Source organism: Oncorhynchus mykiss, chromosome 3 (assembly GCF_057628025.1).
Source record: "Oncorhynchus mykiss isolate SJ-2025 chromosome 3, ASM5762802v1, whole genome shotgun sequence".
In the NCBI taxonomy this organism is placed as follows: domain Eukaryota; kingdom Metazoa; phylum Chordata; class Actinopteri; order Salmoniformes; family Salmonidae; genus Oncorhynchus; species Oncorhynchus mykiss.
In genome coordinates this window covers 84,490,840-84,517,586 of record NC_143024.1, presented here as the reverse complement: position 1 = coordinate 84,517,586, position 26,747 = coordinate 84,490,840, and the positions used below count along the sequence as shown (strand labels likewise).

Below are 26,747 nucleotides of genomic sequence, written 5' to 3'. Positions count from 1 at the left end.
TACTGCCATTAATATTTACTGCACTGAAGTACTGCCATTAATATTTACTGCACTGAAGTACTGCCATTAATATTTACTGCACTGAGGTACTGCCATTAATATTTACTGCACTGAAGTACTGCCATTAATATTTACTGCACTGAGGTACTGCCATTAATATTTACTGCACTGAAGTACTGCCATTAATATTTACTGCACTGAGGTACTGCCATTAATATTTACTGCACTGAAGTACTGCCATTAATATTTACTGCACTGAGGTACTGCCATTAATATTTACTGTACTGAGGTACTGCCATTAATATTTACTGCACTGAAGTACTGCCATTAATATTTACTGCACTGAAGTACTGCCATTAATATTTACTGCACTGAAGTACTGCCATTAATATTTACTGCACTGAGGTACTGCCATTAATAGGGCTAGGGTCAGTTTGTTATATCTGGAGTACTTCTCCTGTCCTATTCGGTGTCCTGTGTGAATCTAAGTGTGCGTTCTCTAATTCTCTCCTTCTCTCTTTCTCTCTCTCGGAGGACCTGAGCCCTAGGACCATGCCCCAGGACTACCTGACATGATGACTCCTTGCTGTCCCCAGTCCACCTGGCTGTGCTGCTGCTCCAGTTTCAACTGACCTGAGCCCTAGGACCATGCCCCAGGAATACCTGACATGATGACTCTTTGCTGTCCCCAGTCCACCTGACTATGCTGCTGCTCCAGTTTCAACTATTCTGCCTTATTATTATTCGACCATGCTGGTCATTTATGAACATTTGAACATCTTGACCATGTTTTGTTATAATCTCCACCCGGCACAGCCAGAAGAGGACTGGCCACCCCACATAGCCTGGTTCCTCTCTAGGTTTCTTCCTAGGTTTTGGCCTTTCTAGGGAGTTTTTCCTAGCCACCGTGCTTCTTCACCTGCATTGCTTGCTGTTTGGGGTTTTAGGCTGGGTTTCTGTACAGCACTTTGAGATATCAGCTGATGTACGAAGGGCTATATAAAATACATTTGATTGATTGATTGAATATTTACTGCACTGAAGTACTGCCATTAATATTTACTGCACTGAGGTACTGCCATTAATATTTACTGCACTGAGGTACTGCCATTAATATTTACTGTACTGAGGTACTGCCATTAATATTTACTGCACTGAAGTACTGCCATTAATATTTACTGCACTGAAGTACTGCCATTAATATTTACTGCACTGAAGTACTGCCATTAATATTTACTGCACTGAAGTACTGCCATTAATATTTACTGCTCTGAAGTACTGCCATTAATATTTACTGCACTGAAGTACTGCCATTAATATTAATATTTACTGCACTGAAGTACTGCCATTAATATTTACTGCACTGAAGTACTGCCACTGATATTTTAACTGGTTCCGGGTTCGTTTCAGACGAGCTTTGTGAGGCTTGTGGGTGTCGTAGGGCAAAACAACATGTTTGTGATTGTCTCTGCTTTCGATGGCGATGTCTTTCGTTTATAGCCCCAACCGTTCGGACAGTACAGACATTTCGTTAGAAGGCCGATTTTCAGGATGGCTCCTGGTCTGACAAACACTGTAGCTCTGCCACCTTCCACCACATATGCGGAAGGCCAACATTGGTGCATGGAGACGCAGCCCACGCAAAGAAAGGGTTGCTAAATGCTCAGACTGTGCACGTGTGTGTGTGTGTATGTGTGTGTGTGTTCATGTGCGTTACCGATGAAGCCGAGTTGGGAGAACTCAAGGATCATCCAGTCCTCAGAGGAGAGCTGTAGGGCAAAGTTCTTCATGGTGGCAAAGTAGTTTGGTTTGGCCACAATGTCATCCTCCAACTGAGGTGAAGGTGGTGTGGTGGGGGAGAAAGAGTGACTGGTGAGGTGAGAGGCTTGCAGGGGTTCAGCCATCACACATACAGCTGACAAACATAACAGCATACACCAAGTCCCTCTCACTGAGCTAAGCTGGTGCATAGCGGCTACAGAAACACTGGGTGTGTAGAGTGCATTTGGAAAGTATTCCAACTTTTTTCACATTTTCTTACGTTAAAGCTGCGGGAAAATAAGAAATCCCCCCACAATACCCCATAATGACAAAGCAAAAACAGTTTTTTTTTAATTATTGTAAATAATATCACAGTTACATAAGTCTTCAGACCCTTTACTGGGTACTTTGTTGAAGCACCTTTGGCAGCGATTACAGCCGAGTCTTCTTGGGTATGACACTACAAACTTGGCACACCTGTATTTGGGGAGTTTCTCCCGTTCTTCTCTGCAGATCCTCTCAAGCTGTCAGGTTGGATCGGGAGCATTGCTGCCCAGCTATTTTCAGGTCTCTCCAGAGATGTTCGATCAGGTTCAAGTCCAGGCTCTGGTTGGGCCACTCAGAGACTTGTCCCGAAGCCACTCCTGCGTTGTATTGGCTGTGTGCTTAGTGTCGTTGTCCTTTGACCCAGTCGGAGGGCCGCTCTGGACCAGGTTTTCATCAAGGATCTCTATGTACTTGGCTCTGTCCATCTTTCCCTTGATCCTGACTCCCAGTCCATGCCGCTGAAAAACATCCCCGCAGCATGATGCTGCCACCACCATGCTTCACTGTAGGGATGGTGCCAGGTTTCCTCTAGACATGATGCTTGGCATTAGGCCAAAAATATCAATCTTGGTTTCATCAGACCAGAGAATCCTGTTTCTCATGGTCTGAGTCCTTTAGGTGCCTTTTGGCAAACTCCAATCGGGCTGTCATGTGCCTTTTACTGAGGAGTGGCTTCCATCTGGCCCCTCTACCTTAAAAGGCCTGATTGGTCGAGTGCTGCAGAGATGGTTGTCCTTCTAGAAGGTTCTTCCATCTCCACAGAGGGACTCTGGAGCTCTGTCAGAGTGACCATCGGGTTCTTGGTCACCTCCAAGACCAAGGCCCTTCTCCCCCGATTGCTCAGTTTGGCCGGGCGGCCAGCTCTAGGAAGAGCCTTGGTGGTTCCAAACTTCTTAAATTTAAGAATGATGGAGACCACTGTGTTCTTGGGGACCTTCAATGCTGCAGACATTTTTTGATACCCTTCCACAGATATGTGCCTCGACACAATCCTGTCTTTGAGCTCTACGGACAATTTCTTCGACCCCATGGCTTGGTTTTTGCTGTGACATGCACTGTCAACTATATAGACAGGTGTGTGCCTTTCCAAATCATGTCCAATCAATTGAATTTACCACAGGTGGACTCCAATCAAGTTGTTGAAACATCTCAAGGATGATCAATGGAAACAGGATGCACCTGAGCTCAATTTCGAGTCTCATAGAAAAGGGGTATTTCTGTTTTTAATTTCTTTGCTAAAAAAAAAATCTAAAAACATAATATGTGTAGATGGATGATGATATATTTTTTCAATCCATTTTTGATTAAGGCTGTAACGAAACAAAATGTGGAAAAAGTCAAGGGGTCTAAATACTTTGTGAATGCACCGTACATAAAGGTCTATGGTTGTGCACATTCTATAGGCACTATGATGTCTATGGCCTACAACAGTAAAGTCAACTACACAGTGTTAATGACAGGACTCAGTACCTCTGTCATCCCCTGGAGACAACGTCAACACAGAATGGAACATTAAAACATCAACCAGAACACAAACAAACAAACAAACAAACAAACAAACAAACAAACAAACAAACAAACGACAGATGGGGTTAACAGAAGACGAAATGAGATTTAATGTGGTAGCTCATTATATCTATGTATGCTTGTGATCTATGGGAATGAGTGAGGGATCAGTAGGTGGTATGATATAACAGACAGAACAACCTGTACAGTATCACAGTACCTCTGATCTTCACAAGGAGGGGAAAATACTGCCCAACTCTGACAAAAGAGCATGCAACTCCATCTCTCTCCATCCTGCTCTTCTGACCCACACACAATTGCAAATGGCCTTGTTTGATGTAAAGAACATGCCAGATTGGGAACGCATTGTTCCAAACTGCAGACTCATCACTGTTTCCGTGGTAACGAATACTCTAATGCTGAAGTAAGTGTGTGTGTGTGTGTGTGTGTGTGTGTTGGTACTAGGTGTACTACAACTCTGCCCCAGACACATACTGCTCCTGCCGGTCACATTCTAACATGTTGCCATGGGAACGCTGTTTTAATAGGGCTAGGGACGGAATGTGTGTGCATGTGTGTTCCAAGGACGTACATACCTGGACATAGTAGACTCCTTTGCTCACAGCATACATCATGAGGAAGGAATAGTCCAGATTCTGCTTGGTCCTCCATCTACAACACACACACGATTAGGAATCATTTCCTCCTGCCCTGTTGCTAAATGACTGATGTATGGTGGCTAGAGGGAGCAGGTGTACACATCACTGCCTGACAGCAGGTGTTGAGGCTGGCACACACACACAGCAGGTGGGCAGTAGGTACAGTCAATTCTTGCTATAAGTGGCTCTAATGAGCTCTGTTTACCATGCACTCAGAGGTGGGCGCGCACACACACACACACACACACACACACAGTTGTGTTAATCTTTCCATCTTTCCAGCAGCAGGGAGTCCAGCGGGCTTTTCATTAATATTCAATGAGCCCCCTGAAAAAGAATAGTGCTTACAAAGGGCAACACACAACAGGCACACATCAGACTGAGTTCTAACACTGAAAGAAAGAGAGAAAGAGAGAAGGAGAGAAAGAGAGAAAGAAAGAGAGAAAGAGAGAAAGAAAGAAAGAACGAACATCAACACATTTCTGATGTGAGGGCAGTGGGAAGAATAAAGGCTTGTCTAACCCAGAGCGACTTTCAGTTAGTGCATCCAGCTAGGTGGGACAACCACATATCTCAGTCATAGTATGTACATGTTCCTCAATAATGCAGTTATCAGCAAAGTCACAGCTAGGGGGGGGGGGGGTGAGGAAGGGGTACGTGGAGGGTGCTGTGGCATTATTTAAGATACCCTTTGGAGAGGTAGGGTTTCAGATATTTTCGGAAGATTGGCAGAAACTATTCAGGAAAGCTGGTTCCACCATTGAGGTGCCAGGACAGAGAAGAGCTTGGACTGGGCTGAGCGGGAGCTGCCCTCCCGTAGGGTGGGAGAGCCAACAGACCAGGGGTGGCAGAACGGAGTACTCGGGTTGGGGTGTAGGGTTTGAGCAGAGCCTTAAGGTTCCTCTTTCTGCCCCATAGGCAAGTCTTGTAGTGGATGCAAGTTTTGACTGGAGGTCAATGTGTGGAGGAGCGGGGTGACTTGGGAAATCTAGGGAAATATGTAGTGTGTGGAGGAGCGGGGTGACTTGGGAAATATTGAACACCAGACGGGTGGCGTTCTTGTTAAGTTGCAGGGATTTGATGGCACAAGCCGGGAACCCAGCCAACAGCAAGATGGAGTAGTCCAGATGGATGATGACAAGCGCCTGAATTAGGACCTGCACCACTTCCTGTGTGACGTAACGTCGTACTCTACGGATGTTGTAGAGCATGAACCTGCAGGAGCGACAAGGTGTTGTCCAGGGTCACATCAAGGTTATTTGCACTCTGGGAGGGGGCACTGTGGAGTTGTCAACCGTGATGAAGAGGTCTTGAAGTGGACAGGCCTTCAGTGAGAGGAAGAGCAGCTCCGTCCTGTCAAGGTTGAGCTTGAGGTGGTGGGCCGTCATCCAAGCTGAGATATCTGCAGGCACGTAGTGATGGGTGTCGCCACCTGGGTGTCAAAAGGGTGGAAAAAGAAAAGTAGTTGAGTGTCATCCAGATAGCAATGACAGGAGAGACCATGTGAGGATATAATGGAGTCAAGTGACTTGGTGTATAGAGAGAAGAGGAGAGGGCCTAGAACCGAGCCCTGGGGGTCACCAGTACTAAGAGTACGTCGAAAAGGAGTCTGATGAAGAGAGAGCAGCTGGAGTAGCAGTGTTCTCTGGGTTGATCCATGTCTCTGTCAGGGCCAAAAAGTCTAGGGACTGAAGGGCAGCATAGGCTGAGATGAACTCAGCGTTCTTGACCGCAGATCAGCAGTTCCAGGTATTCCACATGGGTTGTGCACGCAGGGTACATTAAATTAGAAGGGTTGCAGCTAAGGGGTGGGGAGTATCTGTAAATCCTACAGTGAGAGGAGCGAACAGGTACAGAAAACACACACACATAGTTGACTAAAGAACTACAAAAAAGCTAAATGAAGTAATCCGAAAACTAGGTAAGATACTTAATTGAGAGAGTGGTGTGGACCCTTAAAAAGTAGATGGCCCGAGACAGTACTAAACAACAACACGAAAATTATACTTATCACTCCTGGAGATATCAGGAGTCCTCTATAGGATGAAGCAGGTAGCCTAGTGGTTAGAGTGTTAGAAAGGCCTGCTCGCAGAAGTGTTTCAGGGAGTGTTTGACAGTGATGAGGGGTGGTCGTTTGGTCGAGAACCCATTACAGATGCAGGCAATGAGGCAGTGATCGCTGAGATCTTGATTGAAAACAGCAGAGGTGTATTTGGAGGGCGAGTTAGTTAGGATGACATCTATGAGGGTGCCCGTGTTTACGGATTTGGAGTTGTACCTGGTAGGTTCATTGATAATTTGTGTAAGATTGAGGGCATCAAGCTTGGATTGTAGGATGGCCGGGGTGTTAAGCATGTCCCAGTTTAGGTCATCTAGTAGCACGAGCTCAGAAGATAGATGGGGGGCAATCAATTCACATATGGTATCGAGGGCACAGCTGGGGACAGAGGGAGGTCTATAGCAAGCGGCAACAGTGAGAGACTTGTTTCTGGAAACGTGCATTTTTAGAAGTAGAAGATCGAATTGTTTGGGTACAGACTTGGATAGTAAGACAGAACTCTGCAGGCTATCTTTGCAGTAGATTGCAACACCGCGCCCTTTGGCAGTTTTATCTTGGCGGAAAATGTTACAGTTAGCGATGGAGATTTCAAGGTTTTTGGTGGTTTTCCTAAGCCAGGATTCAGACACGGCTAAGACAACAAACTTAGGGAGGAGGCTTCTAATGTTAACATGCACGAAACCAAGGCTTTTACGGTTACAGAAGTCAACAAATGAGAGCACCTGGGGAGTGGGAGTGGAGCTAGGCACTGCAGGACCTGGATTAACCTCTACATCACCAGAAGAACAGAGGAGAAGTAGGATAAGTAGGATAAGGGTACGGCTAAAGGATATAAGAACTGGCCGTCTAGCACGTTCAGAACAGAGAGTAAAAGGAGCAGGTTTCTGGGCACGATAGCATAGATTCAAGGCATAATGTACAGACAAAGGTATGGTATGAAGAGAGTACATTGGAGGTAAACCTAGGCATTGAGTAATGATGAGAGAGATATAGTCTCTAGAGACGTTTAAACCAGGTGATGTCATCGCATATGTAGGAGGTGGAACAACATGGTTGGTTAAGGCATATTGAGCAGGGCTAGAGGCTCTACAGTGAAATAAGACAGTAATCAATAACCAGGACAAGGCATATTGATATTAGAGAGAGGCATGCGTAGCCAAGTGAACATATGGGTCCACGGCGATTCAGACAGTTAGCAGGCCGATGCTAACACGCTAACAGGCCCTGACCCATTGTTCCTAGGCCGTCATTGAAAATAAGAATTTGTTCTTAACGGACTTGCCTTTTTAAATAAATAAAAAGCACACTGAGCACGCACACGCTGTCAGATGTGCAGTCTCGTTGGATGAACACTAATTTGTCACGGGACACAGAGTGATGGAGTGTGAGGGAGGAAGAGACAGAGGGAGAGGAAGACAGAGAAAACAGAGGGAGAGAGAACAAATGGAAGCGATAAACCATTTCTAGAAGAGCGAGAGAGAGAGAGAAGGGATGATATGACAACATCGATCAGACAGAGGGAGGGGTGTGCAGAGGAAAGAGATAAAACAGAGTGAGGAGGGAGAGAGAAGAAGAGAAAGGAAAAGAGAGTAAGAAAGAAAGATATCATTATAGAGCGAGAGTAGTGTTGTCACGATACCAGCACTTTGATACCGATACCAGGTTTAGTATCACAATACTCGATACCACGGCAAAAAAATAAGGCATATTAGCCGGTCACAGAATGGTACTTGATCCAGACAGTTAAACCTAGCTGCTGTTCTGTTCAATCAATGGCCATCTTTTGAGTTCAATATCATTACCATTATGTTGTTAAGGCAACATGATTGTATGATTTGTTTAATTTATTCATTAATGTATTCATGGCTGTCTCTGATGTTTGTATCTATTTGAATGGTAAACCTCTTGATAAACTGGGTGGAGCCTAGGCCTAACCACAGTACCGCTGAATAGAAGGGTCTGAATGAATTGTGCTATTTGAACCATTTTCATGTTCTACTATCCAAAAAAGTACAGAAGTTTAAGACAAAGATGTTCCAACAGCAGTGAATGTAGGAGTGAGGGAACATGGGAGGGTGAGAGGGAAAAGGGGAGGGTGGGAGGGAGGGAAATGGGGAGGGAGAGAGGGAAAATGGGAGGGAGAGAGGGAAATGGGGAGGGAGAGAGGGAAAAGGGGAGGGTGGGAGGGAGGGAAAATGGGAGGGAGAGAGGGAAAATGGGAGGGAGAGAGGGAAAATGGGAGGGAGAGAGGAAAAATGGGAGGGAGAGAGGGAAAAGGGGAGGGTGGGAGGGAGGGAAAATGGGAGGGAGAGAGGGAAAATGGGAGGGAGAGAGGAAAAATGGGAGGGAGAGAGGGAAAATGGGAGGGAGAGAGGAAAAATGGGAGGGAGAGAGGGAAATGGGGAGGGAGAGAGGGAAATGGGGAGGGAGAGAGGGAAATGGGGAGGGCGGGAGGGAAAAGGGGAGGGTGGGAGGGAGGGAAAATGGGAGGGAGAGAGGGAAAATGGGAGGGAGAGAGGGAAATGGGAGGGAGAGAGGGAAAATGGGAGGGAGAAAGGGAAAAGGGGAGGGTGGGAGGGAAAAGGGGAGGGTGGGAGGGAAAAGGGGAGGGTGGGAGGGAGGGAAAATGGGAGGGAGAGAGGGAAAATGGGAGGGAGAGAGGGAAAATGGGAGGGAAAATGGGAGGGAGAGAGGGAAAATGGGAGGGAGAGAGGGAAAATGGGATGGAGAGAGGGATAATGGGAGGGAGAGAGGGAAATGGGGAGGGTGGGAGGGAGGGAAAAGGGGAGGGTGGGAGAGAGGGAGGAATGCAATCGACCTTGAGCTCACTTTGAGAGATGCCTGTGGAATACTGAGTACCTGGCCCACTCCTCCATCCCGCTCATCCCTCTCTCCTCTCCATCCTGTCACTAGCAATGCCCAACGGACGTGACACATCCACGAACAATAGCTAGAACAAAGTCATTTTCATTGGGGTGTGAGCAGGGGAGCTTGGCTGGAGAGGTGCCAAAGTGGCGGAGTTTGGGCGTTATTTGAAATTTTAGTCACCAATTGAAGATGAAAGGCGGAGAAACTTCCTCTGATAGGGACAGAGGAGACGACAGGGCTCCAGACTGAACGGGACAGAGGAGACGACAGGGCTCCAGACTGAACGGGACAGAGGAGACGACAGGGCTCTAGACTGAACGGGACAGGGGAGACGACAGGGCTCCAGACTGAAAGGGACAGAGGAGACGACAGGGCTCCAGACTGAACGGGACAGAGGAGACGACAGGGCTCCAGACTGAACGGGACAGAGGAGACGACAGGGCTCCAGACTGAACGGGACAGAGGAGACGACAGGGCTCCAGACTGAACGGGACAGAGGAGACGACAGGGCTCCAGACTGAACGGGACAGAGGAGACGACAGGGCTCCAGACTGATCGGGACAGAGGAGACGACAGGGCTCCAGACTGAACGGGACAGAGGAGACGACAGGGCTCCAGACTGATCGGGACAGAGGAGACGACAGGGCTCCAGACTGAACGGGACAGAGGAGACGACAGGGCTCCAGACTGAACGGGACAGAGGAGACGACAGGGCTCCAGACTGAACGGGACAGAGGCTCCAGACTGAAAGGGACAGAGGAGACGACAGGGCTCCAGACTGAACGGGACAGAGGAGACGACAGGGCTCCAGACTGAACGGGACAAAGGAGACGACAGGGCTCCAGACTGAACGGGACAGGGGAGACGACAGGGCTCCAGACTGAACGGGACAGAGGAGACGACAGGGCTCCAGACTGAACGGGACAGAGGAGACGACAGGGCTCCAGACTGAACGGGACAGAGGAGACGACAGGGCTCCAGACTGAACGGGACAGGGGAGACGACAGGGCTCCAGACTGATCGGGACAGAGGAGACGACAGGGCTCCAGACTGAACGGGACAGAGGAGACGACAGGGCTCCAGACTGAAAGGGACAGAGGAGACGACAGGGCTCCAGACTGAACGGGACAGAGGAGACGACAGGGCTCCAGACTGAAAGGGACAGAGGAGACGACAGGGCTCCAGACTGAAAGGGACAGAGGAGACGACAGGGCTCCAGACTGAACGGGACAGAGGAGACGACAGGGCTCCAGACTGAACGGGACAGAGGCTCCAGACTGAAAGGGACAGAGGAGACGACAGGGCTCCAGACTGAACGGGACAGGGGAGACGACAGGGCTCCAGACTGAACGGGACAGAGGAGACGACAGGGCTCCAGACTGAACGGGACAGAGGAGACGACAGGGCTCCAGACTGAACGGGACAGAGGAGACGACAGGGCTCCAGACTGAACGGGACAGGGGAGACGACAGGGCTCCAGACTGATCGGGACAGAGGAGACGACAGGGCTCCAGACTGAACGGGACAGAGGAGACGACAGGGCTCCAGACTGAAAGGGACAGAGGAGACGACAGGGCTCCAGACTGAAAGGGACAGAGGAGACGACAGGGCTCCAGACTGAAAGGGACAGAGGAGACGACAGGGCTCCAGACTGAACGGGACAGAGGAGACGACAGGGCTCCAGACTGAAAGGGACAGAGGAGACGACAGGGCTCCAGACTGAAAGGGACAGAGGAGACGACAGGGCTCCAGACTGAACGGGACAGAGGAGACGACAGGGCTCCAGACTGAACGGGACAGACGCTCCAAGCTGTGACCATTTAGTTGCATTTTGCGACCCTTTGACTTGGCTGTGAGTGCAATGTTTTATTGGTCGCAATTGGTGCGAGGTGCACATTCTACCTAGTTACTTTAATCAAAACATTCTATTTTGGGGGCAGATAAAACCATGAATTTGTTAAACAGTACATAAACAGTAAACAGTGCATTATCCTCATGATTCCTGTAATAAAGCTGTTGTGCCTGCCTGTCTGTGTTGGTGGGGACGGCTGCTGTAATGAGCGAGACTCACCTCCTGATAGTATAACATTTCAAACTGAAACGTAAGTGTCAGCAGTGCCACCAGGAGGAAATGTAAGTCTGGAGCCCTGTTTAAATCCTGTCTGTTTTACTGAGTGTTTCCCCTCACCTGACCCTCTCTCTGGAGTCTCCGAAGGTCTCTTTGAGGTCTTTGAGATCAGGGTAGTAGCTGGCAGGAGGAGAGATCACCTCCAACAGACCTGAACTGAACTCTATAGAAAACCTGGGATAGATAGACAGACACACACACACACACACACACACACACACACACACACACACACACACACACACACACACACACACACACACACACATACATACACAAACAATTTGTTATTCTCCTTCTGTTCTCTCTAAACCGTCAGGGGAATTATCAGACAGGAAACAGCCATCACAAAGACAGGAAGCTGGGTGAGGTTAGGGACAGGAAGTGAGGTCACTCACTCTTTCTCCAGTCCGGTCACCACGCTTTGGACGTATTCTGTGTCCGTCTGCAGAAACAGAAAATAATGTTATTATTTGTATGTCACAGTGTGTGTGTGTGTGTGTGTGTGAGGGGTTTGGGCACAAAAAAATAAAAATGGAAACCAGAATAATAGAATGAGCTACACTACCGTTCAAAAGTTTGGGGTCACTTAGAAATGTCCTTGTTTTTGAAAGAAAAGCAAAATAAATTGTCCATTAAAATAACATCAAATTGATCAGAAAGACAGTGTAGACATTGTTAATGTTGTAAATGACTATTGAAGCTAGAACAGGCTGATGTTTAATGGAATATCTACCTAGGCGTACAGAGGCCTATTATCAGCAACCATCACTGATGTGTTCCAATGGCATGTTGCGTTAGCTAATCCAAGTCTGTTGCATCAGTGTCACTGTTTTGATGTAGCCTAGGCCTACTGGTTGTATGAATTTGTGATCTATCGTCCCACAACTGTCCCAGAGTCTGCTTAGAAAAGGCTATTTATTTCTCGTAGAGAACGACACGCTGATCAATAGAATAGGTCAACTTTTCTACTATGGTGGATAGTAGATTGACAGGTTAGTGATTTTTCTGTTTGTTACTGGTCTTGTTGTCTGAGGAAAAGTAAATGTGGACAGTTATTCTAACATCTTCAAGACGAATTACCATAATCTCAATGTGATGTTTCATTCTGAGCACCATGAGTGGACGCCCTAATCAGGTTATGCACCCAATGCATATGGGGACGGTAAATTTCTCTTCTATTTTTTTTTTGAGAAACCCTGGTGGATGTGTGTGTGTATGTGTGTGTTTCCCCCCACCTCTCCTACAAAGACAATGATGACACAGTCATGTTTCTCCTCAGGTGAGAGCTTGTTGATGAGCGAGTGTAGCGTCTCAGCCAGGTACGACTTCACTTTACGCTTTACGGTAGGAATACCCATCACCATGGAGACTGGGGGAGATGAAAAGACCAGGGTAAGACCATAGAGGAAGAAACACAAAAACACACAGGCTGAGAACAGAACGTGTTAAATGTGTTAACTAAGTTGCTTTGTATTTTAAGAAAACAAACATTTTCAATGAATGGAGGGCAGAAGTTTAATTGAGGAAAAGGTAGGAGAGGGAGAGAGAGAAAGAGAGAGACTGGTGGGAGGGAGGGAGGGAAAGAGTTGAAGGGGAGAGAGTGCAAGAGAGGAAGGGGGAGAGAGAAAACATTTAGAGGGGGAGAGAGAGAAAGAGAGGGAGGGAGGGATAAAGAAAGAGAGAGAAAGACAGAAATAAAGAAAGAAAGAGAGAGAAAGACAGAAAGAAAGAAAGAAAGAGAGCAAGAGAGAGGGAGGGGGAGGGGGAGAGAGAAATCCTCTGCATTATCATTAATAGCAGACTCCTACATTTCCTCAGTGAAAACAATGTACTGAATAAATGTCAAAATTGCCGTTTTACCTAATTACCATACGACAAACCACGTATTCACCCTGCACACCCTAATTGACAAACAAAGAAAGTATTCTCATGCTTTATTGATTTCAAAAAAGCTTGCGACTCAATTTGGCATGAGGGTCTGCTATACAAATTGTTGGAAAGTGGTGTTGGGGGTAAAACATATGATATTATAAAATCCATGTACACAAATAACAAGTGTGCGGTTAAAATTGGCAACAAAACACACACATTTATTTCCACAGGGCCGTGGGGTGAGACAGGGATGCAGCTAAAGCCCCACCCTCTTCAACATATATATCAACAAATTGGTGAAGGCACTAGAACAGTCTGCAGCACCCGGCCTCACCCTACTAGAATCTGAAGTCAAATGTGACCCGATTCAGGAAACTAGGCGTGTGTCGCAAGTCACGACTTCACAGGAGAGCCTTTTGAACGTAAAAAAATATGTTTAGCAAAATGCGTTTTTTGGCCAAAATGCCTTCTCGAACATGTGAACTTTCATGTGCCTTAATATCAAACATGTATGTCATCTGTAAATACGAATACAATTGTTGGCTGGACATGCAGAGAGATGAGTTTGGATTGGTCTTGTTGCATCTTGGGGTCTATAAAATGAGCTGCTAGATATTCCTTTCTACTGCAGTTTTTATTTTTTTTATTTTACTTTAGCCATGGAGAACTGCAAATATGTTGCTACTGCTCTCAATAACATTGCTGCCCTTAATTTATCAGGCGCTATCGACAAAGGTCAGTGGGAAAAAGTTGTGATGGACTACTTTCTGGACGATGAATGCTGACTCTCTCTCTCACTCTGAAAATAACACGTTTTGGAATCAGTGGAAAACAACGGGCCAAACAAGCTGTGCAAACTAAGACAAATTCCAGATGCATTATTATACAATCGATGGATTTCAAAATGGCATTCTGAGAGATCACTACACACAGTTCAGCTTGCAAACTAAACAGAAACAACACAGGATGTCTTATAAAAGGGTTTGCAGTCTGCCGTGAAGCCTTCATCCATGTATACAGGTAAGAATCTAGCTACAGATTCAGATATTATACGTTTCTAATTTAGTCAGAAAGTTGTTTTCATTGCAAGCAAAAGCTTGCTGTTAGCTAGCCAGCTGGAGATCGATGGCTGGCTTGCTAACTAACATTAAACCTAACGTTATTTGGTTGCTATGACAATTGGTTTGTATGGCTAGTAACGTTACTCTATGGATTGGGAGTATAGTTAATTTTTTAACTAGCTAACCTTAACGTGACATGTCTAAACAAAATATCCCAAGTTAAAGCTTGCTGTTAGCTAGCTAATGTTAGCTGAGTGGCTGGCTTGCTAGCTAACGTTAAGTTATGTGTATGAGGTGTATGTAACGTTAGTGATGTTTTCTCAGAATGCCATTATGCATTGCTAGTTATAGCCTAATGTTAGCTAGCTAATATTGAACCTATTAGTTAACTTTAGCTAGATATGACAATCGGTTTGTATTGCTAGTTAAAGCTTGCAGTTAGCTAGCCAACTGTCATGAGATGGCTGGCTAGCTACAGTAGCTAACATTACCTGTATGAACTGTGTGTAGTGATCTCTCAGAAGGCCATTTTGCATCGATGGTATAATAATGCATCTGGAGTTTGTCTTTCAGCATCAATCAGTAGAACACGCCTGACTCTAATCTACTAGTCCCACAGCCATCAAAAAGAGAGCTGGACCAAGCAAAGGCAGCAGCGCAGTCATCAACTACATGCACCATTTCTTCACCAGCTACGGAGGTGGGAAAACACGTGTGGAAAACAATGTGTGGACCTGAATTGTGATAACTGCAGTGGATAAAACAAGAACAAGTTTGTGCTCTGGTATTGTGCCTGGCTCCACCACAGTCTGGACCTTCACTTCCTGATCACAGGCCACACCAAGTTTGTGGTGACTGGTGCTTTGGCCTCATCAAGTTAGCCCTTCAGAAAGACCAGAGTGAACACTTTATCTGAGACTGCTGTTGTTGTGAAGGACAGCACTGAGACAGAGGTCAACATCCCACAGCTGGTTGGACTGGAGGCTGGTACGGTGCTGGTGGAAAGCTATGGCTGACAACACCACCAGCTCTGTACTTCAGGCCGCTGCCACAGATCAAGCAGTACCAGCACTTCAGGTAAAAAATGACTTAAGTTATGAGGTTATTCTTATTATCTAAACTTGTGAGGTGAATTGATGTTGTGCAGTTATAATGTCTTCAGATTTATTGTTTTCTGTTTTACAGCTTCGATGCTCTGGAGCCTGGTGTCGTCGCCAAGGAGCGTTCGGACTGTCGGGACCAGGTTTCAACTGCTGCACAACGCTGACATCTTTCCTCCCATAGATGGTCTGCCTGTAAAAGCGCCACCTGGACTGGACACAGCTAGACAAGTATTTTTGAGAAGCTCAGGGAGTTTTGCGACGAAGAGGCTATGGACATCACATGCCCTGCACCAAAGTCAAGGGCAGGACAGAAACAGGCTCTCCGAATATAGATTCCCTTGTTCATGAGTGGTTTGGACGGCACTATCTGCAGTGCCTCTATTCACATGACTCTCCCCTAACACACACGCCATACGTTACTGCTACTGTTTATTATTTATCCTGCTGCTCAGCCACTTTATCCCTGATTGTATGTATATAACTACCTCGTCTATCACTGATATCGTTCTCGAACATAATGTATATGTTATTTATATTGACACTATCTATTTCTGATATTACTACTATGCAAGTAACCAGTTGGCTGTACCGTTTACACCTTCTGTAGAGACCATCCTCTTAGCAAGACGAAGCAAAATATTGATATATAAAATTAATATTGATGTGTGATCATAACGTGATTTTGTGACATACCCCAACAATATCATGTGACTGTATCACATGTCCACCACATAAATATATGGCACATGCATCTGTTTATCTACAGTACTGAACTTTATTTATAAAAAAATAATAATTATGAATCATTCCGGTTTCAACTCAGGTTGCATGGCCTTAACTTATGTATGAATTACTATGTGATAAGTGCATGTGTAATAGTATAAAGTATACTATTATACTGGTGTGAAGCCATTTGGACTCAGGTTGTGAGTCACAAATGTCAACTGTTTGCTGATGACCTGGTGCTTCTGTCCCCAGTAAAGGAGGGCCTACAGCAGCACCTAGATATTCTGCACAGATTCTGTCAGACCTGGGCCCTGACAGTACATTTCAGTAAGACAAAAATAATGGTGTTGCAAAAAAGGTCCAGTTGCCAGGACCACAAATACAAATTCTATCTAGACACCATTGCCCTAGAGCACACAAAAAAACTATACATACCTTGGCCTAAACATCAGCGCCACAGGTAACTTCCCCAAAACTGTGAACGATCTGAGAGACAAGGCAAGAAGGGCATTCTATGCCATCAAAAGGAACATACATTTCAACATACCAATTAGGATTTGGCTAAAAATACTTAAATCAGATATAGAACCCATTGCCCTTTATGGTTGTGAGGTCTGGGGTCCGCTCACCAACCAAGACTTCACAAAATGGGACAAACACCAAATTGAGACTCTGCACGCAGAATTCTGCAAAAATATCCTCAGTGTACAACGTAGAACACCAAATAATGCATGCAGAGCAGAATTAGGTCGATACCCGCTAACGATCAAAATCCTGAAAAGAGACGTTCAATTCTAAAACTACCTAAAAGGAAGCGATTCCCAAACCTTCCATAACAAAGCCATCACCTACAGAGAGATGAACCTGGAGAAGAGTCCACTAAGCAAGCTGGTTCTGGGTCTCTGTTCACAAACACAAACACACCCCACAGAGCCCCAGGACAGCAACACAATTAGACCTAACCAAATCATGAGAAAACAACTGGAAAGAACAAACACCATTGTAAATACAACCCATATTTATGTTCATTTATTTTCCATTTTGTACTATTTGCACATCGTTACAACACTGTATATATACATAATATGACATTTGAAATGTCTTTGTTCTTTTGGAACTTTATGAGTTTAATAGTTACAGTTGATTTTTGTTTATTTCACTTGCTTTGGCCAATGTTAACATATGTTTTCCGTGCCAATGAAGCCCTTATATTGAAATTTAATTGAGACAGAGAGAGAGAGAGAGAGAGAGAGAGAGATGAGACAGAGAGAGAGAGGTGAGAGAGAGAGAGAGAGAGAGAGAGAGAGGTGAGAGAGAGAGAGAGAGAGAGAGAGAGAGAGAGAGAGAGAGAGAGAGAGAGAGAGAGAGACAGAGAGAGAGAGAGAGAGAGAGAGAGAGAGAGAGAGAGCGAGAGAGACAGAGAGAGAGAGAGAGAGCGAGAGAGACAGAGAGAGCGAGAGAGACAGAGAGAGAGAGAGAGAGAGAGCGAGAGAGACAGAGAGGAGAGAGAGAGAGAGAGAGCGAGAGAGACAGAGAGAGCGAGAGAGACAGAGAGAGAGAGAGAGAGAGAGAGAGAGAGAGGGAGAGAGAGGTGAGAGAGAGAGAGAGAGATAGAGAGAGAGGGAGAGAGAGGTGAGAGAGAGAGAGAGAGAGACAGAGAGAGCGAGAGAGACAGAGAGAGAGAGAGAGAGAGAGAGAGAGAGAGAGAGAGAGAGGGAGAGAGAGAGACAGAGGTGAGAGAGAGAGAGAGAGAGAGAGAGAGAGAGAGAGAGAGAGGGAGAGAGAGAGACAGAGGTGAGAGAGAGAGAGAGAGAGAGAGATGAGACAGCAGCTATTGTTATACTCCTGGCTATCAGTTGTATTCTGTGTCCTGAAGGGAGGGAGGGAGAGAGAGAGTAGAATAGGGAATACAGACTATTATCTTCCTTAGAGGGGGTGATCCCCTGAAAACCACACCACACTGAAATACTACAGACATATCACTCCATTTGTCCCACACTGACACAACAGGCCCAGGGATCTCTTCTTTAAACGAAGATCCCAAAGGATCGAACAACTGAACAGACAAAGACATGATTCCACCCATGGTAGTATACAGACCCCACTTTGGGTGGTCTCCTCCTTATCGTTAAACATTGCATCCTTATTGCTAGGCAGGGAGCTGAGTGAGTTAGGGCCTTAAACGGAGCGTACAGGTTAGTCTGATAGGCTTTGCAAATTCACCGTCACGCTGAGAGGAAACCCCGTTTTACAAGAGGCTTGTCTGTAGCTTTACAGGAAAGAAAACGTCTCGATCTCAAACGGTAAAAAATATCACCCATATTACCGGAGATACCTTTTGTTCTCTCTGCGTGATGTCGCAGGCGTTTGATATTTCACACACCATGTCGAGGGACGTTTTTAAACTAATCCCGGACACTAATTATTGGTTTGATAACAAACAACTTTGTTCAGTCATGTTACCTAGCTAGCTCACAACCTGGTAACTTGACAGTAGGTCTATGAAAATGTGCTTCTCATGAGATGTGTTTCAAAAGTTTCTTATAGGCCTAATGGAAGCCTAAAGTATAAAAAATAAAAAATATATTTTTGGTGCTCCTTACATTCTATTTGGGGCCTAAAGCTTTAAAAGTTGGGAACAGTGTGTGTACGTGTTTGGGGGAAAGAGAGGGAGGGAGAGTCTCTGTCTTTATGAGGGAGGGAGAGTCTGTCTTTATGAGGGAGTGTGTGTCTGAGTGTTTATAAGGGAGTGTGTGTCTGAGTGTTTATAAGGGAGTGTGTGTCTGAGTGTTTATAAGGGAGTGTGTGTGTGTGTGTGTGTGTAACAAATGTAAATCGTACTCTCCTTGCGTTGTGTTTTGTCCAAATAAATCACATCAACCAGTGGTCCCAGTTGAGCATCATTTATTTCTGTTGCCCTTGCATCACATTTTCATACTGGGTGTAAAGAATAGAAATATACAATACAAAATATAACATGTGTAAATTCCTGTTGTTAAATAGGAAACAGCAGGTTAGTTGTGCAGGGCTGAACGGTGTTGATGGCTGTAGATGGTAAAATCTGTAGCATGAAGACAACTGTGTTAGCAGTGGGCTTATGTATGCTAGCCAACACACTTATTTACAGCAATCATATGCCCAAGCACATCCCAGAAAGCCCCTCAATCCCTAACAGGTACCATATACCCACACATGTATAAATAAACTTGTACACATTGTAAAATAGAAAATAGAAAACAGTATTCAGAACGTGACCTACCCCTTGCAACACATTTTCATACTGGGAAGACCTGACGTTCGCGATCTCCCCCTATCTGCAAGCGGGGCCAATCACAACACGCCTTATTGTCATCAGAGTTGAACCAACCAATAAGAATGCTTGAACATTAAATACACCTTTCTTTAGAGGCAAGTGGAAACATAACCAACCCTGTTACATGTGTCTGACTGTTTATGAGGGAGAGTGTGTGTGTCTTAACTGAACAGTACAGGTGGTTTCATGCAGTGTTTTCTCCTTATTGACACAATGATATACAATGGTATATTCCTTCCTCCCATTCCTCCAGCCACATCACAGGTGGGCCTGTGCAAATATGAGCATATCAGTCATTTTATGCAGTATTCTATTATAGAGTGTGAAGTTAAATTCAATGTGTTGTATTGAGTAGAAGTGTGACTATCAGTGACAGTTTCTGGGTAGCAGATGCGCATAACATTTAGAAAATGGGAACAAATGTCAGGGGACGGGGCGAACAGGACACTTTCCCCCCCAGTGGTGTCGTGACACCTGGCTTGGTAGGGTATCGTTAGTGAAACGTTTGTATCGTGACACCTGGCTTGGTAGGGTATCGTTAGTGAAACGTTTGTATCGTGATACCTGGCTTGGTAGGGTATCGTTAGTGAAACGTTTGTATCGTGATACCTGGCTTGGTAGGGTATCGTTAGTGAAACGTTTGTGTCGTGACACCTGGCTTGGTAGGGTATCGTTAGTGAAACGTTTGTATCGTGATACCTGGCTTGGTAGGGTATCGTTAGTGAAACGTTTGTATCGTGATACCTGGCTTGGTAGGGTATCGTTAGTGAAACGTTTGTGTCGTGACACCTGGCTTGGTAGGGTATCGTTAGTGAAACGTTTGCATCGTGATACCTGGCTTGGTAGGGTATCGTTAGTGAAACGTTTGTATCGTGATACCTGGCTTGGTAGGGTATCGTTAGTGAAACGTTTGCATCGTGATACCTGGCTTGGTAGGGTATCGTTAGTGAAACGTTTGTATCGTGATACCTGGCTTGGTATTGTATCGTTAGTGAAACGTTTGTATCGTGATACCTTGCTTGGTATTGTATCGTTAGTGAAACGTTTGTATCGTGATACCTGGCTTGGTAGGGTATCGTTAGTTAAACGTTTGTATCGTGATACCTGGCTTGGTATTGTATCGTTAGTGAAACGTTTGTATCGTGATACCTTGCTTGGTATTGTATCGTTAGTGAAACGTTTGTATCGTGATACTTGGCTTGGTAGGGTATCGTTAGTGAAACGTTTGTATCGTGATATCTGGCTTGGTAGGGTATCGTTAGTGAAACGTTTGTATCGTGATACCTTGCTTGGTATTGTATCGTTAGTGAAACGTTTGTATCGTGATACCTGGCTTGGTAGGGTATCGTTAGTGAAACGTTTGTATCGTGATACCTGGCTTGGTAGGGTATCGTTAGTGAAACGTTTGTATCGTGATACCTTGCTTGGTATTGTATCGTTAGTGAAACGTTTGTATCGTGATACCTGGCTTGGTAGGGTATCGTTAGTGAAACGTTTGTATCGTGATACCTGGCTTGGTAGGGTATCGTTAGTGAAACGTTTGTATCGTGATACCTGGCTTAGTAGGGTATCGTTAGTGAAACGTTTGTATCGTGACAACACTAGTGTGTTTCTCTGCTTCTCAGTCTTGCTGGAGAGAAAGGGAGGACCACGTCTATTCTGCTCTCCTGCACAAACACACCTTCCCTCCCTCCATATCTTTCTCATCTTAGACCGGAGATGTTTGTCTTTCAAAATATTCAAATTAGAGGGCAAAAAAACCAGGAAAATATTTGCATATATTTGCTTTGCCCCTCCAAAAAATATCCAACCACACCAGAAGTGAGAACAACAGGGAGTGTGTGTGTTTAATCTCTATTATGGGGCTAGCTCTAGAGACAAACATTGGAAAACATGGGGGAAGAGGGAGGCACAATAAACAGACTGAAAGAGAGTGAATGAATGAGTGAAGGAGGAGAGATAGAGAGAATGAAAGTGTCAGAATGGTGGAGTGTGATCTGTGCAGCGTGGAGAATCGGTCCTCAGTTTGCTTTGTGTCTCTCCAGCCAGCACAGAGACACACATAGAACCAGGAAAGTAGGTCGTGGATGAAAGGAGAGAGTGGGAACGACAGAGAGAGAAAGAAAAGAGTGAATAAGAGGCAGAGAGAACTTTTGGAACTGTAAAGTTTACTGTAAATGTTTTATTGTTTATTTCACTTTTGTTTATCCATTTCACTTGCTTTGGCAATGTAAACATGTGTTTCCCATGACAACAGAGCCCTTACATTGACATTCAATTTGAGAGGAAGAAAAAAAGGGAGATTGTGACACAGACTGATGATGGAGGGATGGAGACAGACAGACTGATGATGGAGGGATGGAGACAGACAGACTGATGATGGAGGGATGGAGACAGACAGACTGATGATGGAGGGATGGAGACAGACAGACTGATGATGGAGGGATGGAGACAGACAGACTGATGATGGAGGGATGGAGACAGACAGACTGATGATGGAGGGATGGAGAGAGTGTGACCGACAGACTGATGATGGAGGGATGGAGATAGACAGACTGATGATGGAGGGATGGAGAGAGTGTGACCGACAGACTGATGATGGAGGGATGGAGAGAGTGTGACCGAGGGAGAGAGAGAGGGGGGAGGGAGACAGTGAGACAGAAAATACAAGAAGCTAAAGGGAGGGGAGGGGGGACTTCTTATGCCATCCCTCAACCCCTTCAGAAAAGAACCCTGATTATAATATCCATCTGTGCCTCTGACAGACAAGAAAATGGTGATCTGACTTCCGCACAGAGACAGAATGGACCAACTGACCTGTGTGTGTGTGTGTGTGTGTGTGTGTGTGTGTGTGTGTGTGTGTAGAAAGGCCTAGTAGAGATAGAGAAGAGTATTGTGTGTGAGTGGTGCACCAGTGGTGCTGAATGGACCTGAAGGCTATCAGCTCCCCCATGCTATCTGCTAGCTAGGCTAGTGCATGACACTCAAATATAAGGATACATGGCAATCCAATCCTTTTATACCTGGGGTTTTCAACCAGTCCTTGTCCAGGGAACCCCTCCCAGGCAAACCGGCAACCCAGGGACCCCGTCATACATCATGTCATCAGGTGAATGATAAATGGCAAGAAGAAGTAATCAACATTTCAAAACACATTTTTGCAAAGAGTAGCTGTTTAGCTGGTTAAACAAAAGTTAGCCATGTGTTGGCAAAAATGTATGTCCAAGTCACAAAAAAGCATTCCAGCAGCCAGCGGCACTTGCCTCGCTGGTAGCCTATTCGCAGGTGCTTTTCAAAGATAATGGAATAACGCTAAGACTCACTTAAACAAATGTATTCCAAACAAAAACCATTGATTTCAGAACATAGAACTCTATGCACAAGGACTGCTTTTAAAACGTACAATGCAGCCATTTTAATCTCAACATCAAATCATTTCTGGGTAACAATTAAGCAACTTAACGTAATTGTTTACAATTAAAATTGGCCCTGTCCGGGGGTATCATCGAATGGGGCCACAGTGTCTCCTGACCCCTCCAGTCTCAGCCTCCAGTATTTATGCTGCAGTAGTTTATGTGTCGGGGGCTAGGGTCAGTTTGTTATATCTGGAGTACTTCTCCTGTCTTATCCGGTGTCCTGTGTGAATTTAAGTATGCTCTCTCTAATTCTCTCTTTCTTTCTCTCTCTCGGAGGACCTGAGCCCTAGGAACATGCCTGAGGACTACCTGACATTTTTATTTATTTATTTATTTATTTTACCTTTATTTAACCAGGTAGGCAAGTTGAGAACAAGTTCTCATTTACAACTGCGACCTGGCCAAGATAAAGCAAAGCAGTTCGACACATACAACGACACAGAGTTACACATGGAGTAAAACAAACATACAGTCAATAATACAGTATAAACAAGTCTATATACAATGTGAGCAAATGAGGTGAGAAGGGAGGTAAAGGCAAAAAGGCCATGGTGGCAAGGTAAATACAATATAGCAAGTAAAACACTGGAATGGTAGTTTTGCAATGGGAGAATGTGCAAAGTAGAAATAAAAATAATGGGGTGCAAAGGAGCAAAATAAATAAATAAATTAAATACAGTTGGGAAAGAGGTAGTTGTTTGGGCTAAATTATAGGTGGGCTATGTACAGGTGCAGTAATCTGTGAGCTGCTCTGACAGTTGGTGCTTAAAGCTAGTGAGGGAGATAAGTGTTTCCAGTTTCAGAGATTTTTGTAGTTCGTTCCAGTCATTGGCAGCAGAGAACTGGAAAGAGATGCGGCCAAAGAAAGAATTGGTTTTGGGGGTGACTAGAGAGATATACCTGCTGGAGCGTGTGCTACAGGTGGGAGATGCAATGGTGACCAGCGAGCTGAGATAAGGGGGGACTTTACCTATCAGGGTCTTGTAGACATGGAGCCAGTGGGTTTGGCGACGAGTATGAAGCGAGGGCCAGCCAACGAGAGCGTACAGGTCGCAATGGTGGGTAGTATATGGGGCTTTGGTGACAAAACGGATTGCACTGTGATAGACTGCATCCAATTTGTTGAGTAGGGTATTGGAGGCTATTTTGTAAATGACATCGCCAAAGTCGAGGATTGGTAGGATGGTCAGTTTTACAAGGGTATGTTTGGCAGCATGAGTGAAGGATGCTTTGTTGCGAAATAGGAAGCCAATTCTAGATTTAACTTTGGATTGGAGATGTTTGATATGGGTCTGGAAGGAGAGTTTACAGTCTAACCAGACACCTAAGTATTTGTAGTTGTCCACGTATTCTAAGTCAGAGCCGTCCAGAGTAGTGATGTTGGACAGGCGGGTAGGTGCAGGTAGCGATCGGTTGAAGAGCATGCATTTAGTTTTACTTGTATTTAAGAGCAATTGGAGGCCACGGAAGGAGAGTTGTATGGCATTGAAGCTTGCCTGGAGGGTTGTTAACACAGTGTCCAAAGAAGGGCCAGAAGTATACAGAATGGTGTCGTCTGCGTAGAGGTGGATCAGAGACTCACCAGCAGCAAGAGCGACCTCATTGATGTATACAGAGAAGAGAGTCGGTCCAAGAATTGAACCCTGTGGCACCCCCATAGAGACTGCCAGAGGTCCGGACAACAGACCCTCCGATTTGACACACTGAACTCTATCAGAGAAGTAGTTGGTGAACCAGGCGAGGCAATCATTTGAGAAACCAAGGCTGCTGTCCCCAGTCCACCTGGTCGTGCTGCTGCTCCAGTTTCAACTGTTCTGCCTGCGGCTATGGAATCCTGACCTGTTCACCGGATGTGCTACCTGTCCCAGACCTGCTGTTTTCAACTCTCTGGAGACAGCAGGTGTGGTAGAGATACTCTTAATGATCGGTAATGAAAAGTCAACTGACATTTACTCCTGAGGTGCTGACTTGCTGCACCCTTGACAACTACTGTGATTATTATTATTTGACCATGCTGGTCATTTATGAACATTTGAACATCTTGGCCATGTTCTGTTATAATCTCCACCCGGCACAGCCAGAAGAGGACTGGCCACCCCTCATAGCCTGGTTCCTCTCTAGGTTTCTTCCTAGGTTTTGGCCTTTCTAGGGAGTTTTTCCTAGGTGCTTCTACACCTGCATTGCTTGCTGTTTGGGGTTTTGGGGTTTTAGGCTGGATTTCTGTACAGCACTTTGAGATATCAGCGGATGTAAGAATGGCTATATAAATACATTTGAATTGATTTGATTTGAAAATGGTCAAAAAGAAAGAAGCAAGGAGTCATTTCTCAAGCAAGAATTTAGATAAAACAGTCTGGGAGAGGGGAAAACTGAAAACTAGCGGTTATTGGCAGAGAGGTTTGGAACTCTTTCTTACCGGTCTATTAACTAATTTATTGCCAGATGATGTCACCAAGCAGGTCAAAACTCCATCCCACCACAGCAGCTCTTGCACTAAAAGGGCATTATCATCATTTTTACAATTTCACAGTATTATTCCAACCTCAGTGTTGAAATATATTTAAAATACAGCAAATGATGTTTTTGACTGCACTGGGCCTTTAAACATTTCCACAGAACATTTACATGAAGAACAGCTCAGACACAAATCTCACTCAGTTTTATTCTGTTGCCAAACTTTGCATCTGCACAGTATTTCCAATAAATGTCAAAGTAATACGTGTGCATAGAGTTGAATGATTTGTTAAAACTTTGAATTCAATGGTCACAGTGTAATTCCATTAACGTGGTGTCAGATACTCCAGTGAGCGTAATTGGCTACGATGAGTATCATTTTCTCAAAACTAGGAGTTGAGAAGTAAAATTGACATCATTAGAAAGAAGGTATTCTCCTCTTTTCAAATGTTGTTGCTAGCGATATTATTAAAAACATTTAAATAAAACAAATATTTTTCCCACTTTGTAAAAAAAACAACTATATACAGTGCATTGGGAAAGTATTCAGACCCTTGACTTTTTCCACATTTTCTTACGTTACAGCCTTATTCTAAAATGGATTAAAATAATTATTTTACCTCAATCTACCCACAATACCCCATAATGACAAAGCGAAAACAGGTTTTAGAATTGTTTTTGCAAACTTAATAAAAATTGTAAAAAAATTATGAAATACCTTATTTCCATTGATCATCCTTGAGATGTTTCTACAACTTGATTGGAGTCCACTTGTGGTAAATTCAATTGATTGGACATGATTGAGAAAGGCACACACCCGTCTGTATAAGGTCCCACAGTTGACAGTGCATGTCAGAGCAAAAACCAAGCCATGAGGTTGAAGGAATTGTCTGTAGGGCTCAGAGACGGGATTGTGTCGAGGCACAGATCTGGGGACGGGTACCAAAACATTTCTGCTGCATTGAAGGTCCCCATCATTCCTCCATCATTCTTAAATGGAAGAAGTTTGGAACTACCAAGACTCTTCCTAGAGCTGGCCGCCTGGCCAAACTGAGTAATGGGGGAGAAGGGCCTTGGTCAGGGAGGTGACCAAGAACCTGATGGTCCCTCTGACAGAGCTCCAGAATTCCAATGTGGAAATGGAAGAATCTTCCAGAAGGACAACCATCTCTGCAGCACACCACCAATCAGGCCTTTATGGTAGAGTGACCAGATGGAAGCCACTCCTCAGTAAAAGGCACATGACAGCCAACTTGGAGTTTGCAAAAAGGCACCTAAAGACTGTCAGACAATGAGAATCAAGATTATCTGGTCTGATGAAACCAAGATTCAACACTTTGGCCTGAATGCCAAGCGTCACGTCTGGGGAAACCTGGCACCATCCCTAGGGTGAAGCATGGTGGTGGCAACATCATGTGGTGGGGGTATTTTTCAGCGGCAGGGACTGGGAGACTAGTCAGGATTGAGGCAAAGATGAACAGAGCAAAGAAC

At 45.1% G+C, this 26,747-nt stretch overlaps 1 protein-coding gene across 2 annotated transcripts in view; it reads right to left on the bottom strand.

Annotated features, from left to right (window-relative positions):
* The window catches only part of LOC110504700 (alpha-1,3-mannosyl-glycoprotein 4-beta-N-acetylglucosaminyltransferase A), a 73,842-nt gene that overhangs the window by 14,079 nt on the left and 33,016 nt on the right, over positions 1–26,747 (bottom strand). For both annotated transcript variants that reach the window (XM_036975100.2, XM_090230329.1), the window contains exons 4-8: positions 12,547–12,680; positions 11,707–11,753; positions 11,369–11,482; positions 4,191–4,266; positions 1,718–1,832 (exon numbers count right to left, since the gene is read on the bottom strand). In XM_036975100.2, coding sequence (XP_036830995.1) covers positions 1,718–1,832; positions 4,191–4,266; positions 11,369–11,482; positions 11,707–11,753; positions 12,547–12,680 — 486 coding nt within the window. The remainder of the gene's footprint in view (positions 1–1,717; positions 1,833–4,190; positions 4,267–11,368; positions 11,483–11,706; positions 11,754–12,546; positions 12,681–26,747) is intronic.